General features: G+C 42.3%; 2 protein-coding genes across 2 annotated transcripts in view; both read left to right on the top strand.

Annotated features, from left to right (window-relative positions):
• Positions 1–115: 115 nt before the first annotated feature.
• PIGW (phosphatidylinositol glycan anchor biosynthesis class W) lies at positions 116–2,353 on the top strand. The gene has a single exon (XM_026047732.1). It carries the CDS (start codon positions 422–424, stop codon positions 1,940–1,942), a length of 1,521 nt encoding a protein of 506 aa, XP_025903517.1. The 5' UTR covers positions 116–421; the 3' UTR covers positions 1,943–2,353.
• An 83-nt stretch (positions 2,354–2,436) lies between these two features.
• Positions 2,437–5,114, top strand: part of GGNBP2 (gametogenetin binding protein 2) — a 20,592-nt gene continuing 17,914 nt past the window's right edge. Inside the window, exon 1 of the mRNA XM_026047731.1 lies at positions 2,437–2,684. The gene's annotated coding sequence lies outside the window, so the exon portion shown is untranslated. The remainder of the gene's footprint in view (positions 2,685–5,114) is intronic.

The following is a 5,114-nucleotide window of genomic DNA, read 5'->3' as shown; positions in this document are numbered from 1 at the left end:
CCGGCGACCTGCGCCCGGGGCCCTGCGGGTCCGTGTCGCGGCCTGGCGCCGCCGCCGCGTCCGCTGCTCGGGCGCTGCCCGGTTTCCCGCTGCGAAATGGGGCTGAAATGGGGATACAACAGCACAGCCTTGCAAGTGCTCGTGCCTCTGRGTAGTTCTATGTGCTAGTCAAGTGTGAGCCTAATGGTCTGCGCCTAGGGCTGTTCTACATTCTTGAAATCAAGTAGTTGCTTATGTTATCTCTTAAGTGAATGYATGAACCTTAATGAACCTGTAAGAAAGATTTTGTCTTGTTAAATTTCTGTGCCTATCACTTAATGTGCAGAGATGCCAGATGAGAGTTTAAAAAATGAATTTCTGTGGATCCTGTTTCAGATAAATAACTGGTTCACATTTCCATTTTTCATAGGAAGAAACAAGAATGTCACAAAAACAGCTGAAAGAAGCCTTTGTCAGTAACTTAAATGGAACTACTTTGCTGGAAATGTCACTAGGCTTTTGTGTAGCTCCACTATGTCTGCTTGGCAGAGGACTTCTGTTGATCTTATATTATCTGCACTATGGGAAACCTTTAAGTTCAAGGAAATACTATTTTCTGCTAGATTTCCTTGTGCTAATATCTCCTCTCCTGTTCTGCTGCACAGTCTTGTCTCCAGTCATCTTTTATATTCCCCCTGTCATTGCAGCCATCTGTGCAGGAATATTTTATAAAATATACAGCCAAAGAAAACATGATAGCAGAGTGTCTTTTAGGCAAACTGTAAATGACTTCCAGAAGACATGYTTAGATGCAGAATACATTCCATCAATAACTCTGTTCCGTGTTTATGTCAATGTGTTGACATCAATCAGTATATTAGCGGTGGATTTCCCACAATATCCAAGACGATATGCCAAAACTGAGACCTATGGAACAGGACTTATGGATTTGGGGGTAGGAGCCTTTGTTTTTGGTAATGCTCTTGTTTGTCCTGAAGTTAGACAAAAATCATGTTCAACCCAACCAAAATTCTCCTTTCTGACCAGGCGTTTTTTTTCCATTTGGCCATTGATTTTTCTCGGTGTGGGACGACTGGTTAGTGTTAAATCTATAGAGTATCATGAACACATATCAGAGTATGGAGTGCACTGGAATTTCTTTTTTACCTTAGCATTTGTGAGACTTGCAGCATCTCTAATTTTGACCAAATTTCCAAAAAGTAAATCTTGGATTGTTGCTCTGAATCTTGCTGTATTTTATCAACTTATTCTTAATACTACCTCTCTGAAGATGTTTGTCTTGCATGGGAGCAATGGCAAAGACACTAGGGTTGGATTTTTAAATGCCAACCGGGAAGGACTGTTGTCTCTCTTTGGATACCTTGCCATATACATGGCTAGTGTGCAGAYTGGACTCTATCTGCTGAAGCACAGAAACTCTGTCAAAGAGTGGATTGAAGCACTGTGTTCTCTAATCCTGATGGTTCTTGTGCTCTTTTTGTTTCTTCATTTGTCACAAGCACACATGGACCCCGTGTCTCGCCGGATGGCCAATCTGCCTTACTGCCTGTGGGTACTTGCTCACTGTCTGACTTTCTTCATCTGTTTTGTAGTGATCGATCTCATGCTGGTCTTTACAAAGCTCCTAGTGAGCGGGGCCAGCGTGCCCTGTTGCTGGAATGTTTTACAGCCTGCGCATTCTGGTAAAAAGCATGACACGGAGACCGTGCCTGTGAAGGGGGAAAGCAAGTCACTGCACATTTGCCTGATCACTGCTATTGATAAAAATCAGCTACTGTTTTTCTTGCTAGCAAATGTTATAACTGGCATTGTAAACATAATGATAGACACAATTCACAGCAAGACTTTATTTACATTAGGTGTGCTGCACTTGTATATGTTTTTTAACTGTGTAATTATGTATATATTGCATGCAAAAAATATAGTATTAAAATTTTGGTGATTTCACTTGTCTTAAGTGGATCAGTTAAGCTTTCTTTGCTGCCCTTGAATGATGGTGTTTTAATGGAAAAATGGGTGTATTTTCCTGTATATATGACTGTGTAGATGAAGTAACGTATAACAGTTTAATTATGGTTTAGCATTACAGTGATTTATGTTTTAGAAAATTATATGTTCAATCCTGTTACCTGTTGGAGGCGAAGCAATCTTTTTAAAAATATAGTTTTTGAGATTGTTTGCTGAATACTCATGCTGCTCCTATAAACAGTTATGCAGACGAGTAACAATTATGACTAGTGAATTCTTTGTGGGTTCAAGAGATATTCATATGCAAGTGCTGGTGTGATTAGGTAATGGTGTATAGAGTAGCAGCAAGATGAAAAGTAAGAAAATGAGTAATTAGAGAGGCTTAGCTGTGTCAAGATTTATCTAGATAAGGTCCTCACATAAATAATAGATAAGAATATTTCTTTATATAAAATGTCTTGAATAAGTGGATACTTACTTAAGAATGTTTTGGCCCTGGTCCTGCAAAGATTTATGCATGTGCTTGACTTTGATGGGAGTATGTGGAATGTTAATCATACACCGAAATCTAAATTAGCCTGTGAATTAAAGCTGAATTTTATTTTCATCCTCAGTGGTGAATATAAATGAAGACCCTTGATAAAGAATGATACTCTGAAGGATAAAACTCAACTGCGGATGAATTCATAAAGCATTTGCTGGAATTTGTGGTGCAGGTAATAAGAGTTTCACAGCCTTTTATAAGAAAATTCAAAGATATAAAATGACCAGCGCTCCTAACTTGCATCCCAGCTTGTTGTGACAGTTCATCTTTTGGAATGCTGTAAGATGTGGGCTTCAGCTCTGCTTTAAAAGCACTCAGGCCCACCTACTGCTCTATAAACTTGTTTTGAATAGTAATTCATTTAGAATCACATTTTGACAGCTGAGATGTCTCCAAGTTGGAACAATCTGTATTAATTTTATTAGCAAACAAACATCATGCAAGTGGAAAGAAGCTCGAGCCGTGGGTCAGGGTACTAGTGAATGCCGACAAGAGCAGTTTCTCCATCTCTCACAGTTCCTGCAAGTGCAGGGTGTTCAGCCCTTCCTGCTCACTTTCATAACTCCATAGTGCATGTAACAGTTCTTCCTGATTTCATTAAGTTGTTGAGAAATATATTAAGGATTGTGAGGAATTCAGAAATGGAATATATAAATACTTAAGAAGTCTAATACAAGTGGTCATTGATGATAAATAGCTGGTGTCAGTGGAGTTACAGCAACACACGTGGGCCAGAAGTTAAAATTTCTTTGTCTATCAAACTTAAAAACTTTTCTTAAAAACTTATCTTCTTATCTTAAAAACTTTTGGAAACTAAGACTTCAAATCAGATTTCAGGGTTTAGCCAATGAAAAGGTGAAGTCAGGATTATGTGCTCAGGCCATGCTAATTTCACACTTGTTTACTTCCGAGTTATAGCCATGTTCTCTTCAGAATTAAAGCAGTCTGTGTTATCTTGGGGACAAATGTAATTAAAAGACGATTGCCACAGTTTGTATCAGAATTTTCTCTGGTAGCTGGTACATTTATATGAAACATAGGCCTTGCCTAAGAAAGAAGGGCCTCCATAATGAACTGAAGGGCACTCCTCATTTATGCAAAATTACTCATGGATATTAATTTTTGAAGTATTTGAAGCACAAGACCTGCAAGGAGTTCTGCCTGCGAGCACAAGTCTATCAATATGATTCAAAATTAAGGCGTTAATTGGGTGTGACAAAGCTGAGTTGTGTCTGGACAAGCAGCAAACTATCTAGACGCCAACTCCATTTTGTGAAGCAAAAATTCCGTGGGAGGTCTGCTGTGTGTGTGCAGAGCCCAGCTCGCTCCGCACGGCTGCGCTCTGCGGACACCCTTCCTGGCTGCAGCTCTCATCGGTGCTAGAGCAGCTGTAACCACAGAGCTCAACAGACGTGCAGGACTGTGCGGTACGGGGTACACGAATGACAACACCTGGCTCATCTCACCAGTGTCACAGTCGCAGCGTGGCAGAACACGGCATAGAGTGGGGCAGCCTCCCACTTTTAAGCCTTATGAGGCAAGTCTTTCATCACTGCATTAATGAGATGATTAATTCTAATTACTTATTGTCAATAACAAACGTGGCAAATTCTGCCCTGAAGCAACTGGCATAGCTGTTAATCCCGAACGTTTGGCCTGTGAATAGTTGCGGATAATTAACCAYGCTTCTGAAAGAACCAAGAAATGCAAGCGAGCACGATTTGATCGCCCGATCCGTGCAAGAAAATGACACTGCATGAGGTTGGGAAGATGCTGGAGAAGTTAACACTGTGATATTGCTATAAACACTTTATCCACATACACATTAATGTACACATACACATTTAACTGTTAGCTTAACAGTTGGTAGGAGCAAAGAAGTTAGCGAGACTAAAATGCAGGTTTATAACGTGCCATTGACTTGAATAGTAAAACTTATCATGGRGATAAGTGTTGCTTTGTCTTTGCTTCACCAAATGATTATGGTATTTTTGTAGGGCTGCAGGACAAGAAAAAATAGGGGAGAGCAGAGCTGATGATGTTTATCCTTTAGCCTGTTATTTGTTAAACACTACTGGTTTCCTCCCAAAGTTATTTTTACGATTGATTCCTAGAGCAGTGTGCCTTCCCTTCCACCCCAGTGATGTCTTTTTCAGACACTTTTTTTTCAGCCAGCACCTTGTTTTGATSCCTCTGTGCCCTGGAGAACAGGTATTTCTTGCAGGGAAAGAGCATGGCACGTGGGCTGGCACGAGCGGGTTGTCTGGGGGATCGCTATGCACACAAAACTGGGGGGTAGTTGTGTTTTTGGTAGAGGTTGGAGGCCCCTCTGCGCCCGCAGGCAGCGTTTCCGAGCCTGTTTGAGGAGGCAGCTCTCTCAGTGACACTGCGCGGTTGAGCACGGAGCTGCGGGAAGGGCGTCCGCGCGTGCGAGCGCAGCCGCTGCCCGGTAGCGCCGGGCAGAGCGGAGCTCGGGGGCGGCGGGGCGCGTTGGTGGGTGCTTTGGAACGGGACCCCCTTCCCGTTCCARTCCCCGCCCCCCCGGGACTATCTGTCGCGGAAGGAGCGCGGCGGCCGTTCGGCCGTTTGTGACCCCGGGGCG

The sequence above is a fragment of the Nothoprocta perdicaria genome, unplaced genomic scaffold, assembly GCF_003342845.1.
Source record: "Nothoprocta perdicaria isolate Ctin4 unplaced genomic scaffold, notPer1 scaffold_50, whole genome shotgun sequence".
Lineage (NCBI taxonomy): Eukaryota > Metazoa > Chordata > Aves > Tinamiformes > Tinamidae > Nothoprocta > Nothoprocta perdicaria.
This window is presented reverse-complemented; position numbering and strand designations above follow the sequence as displayed.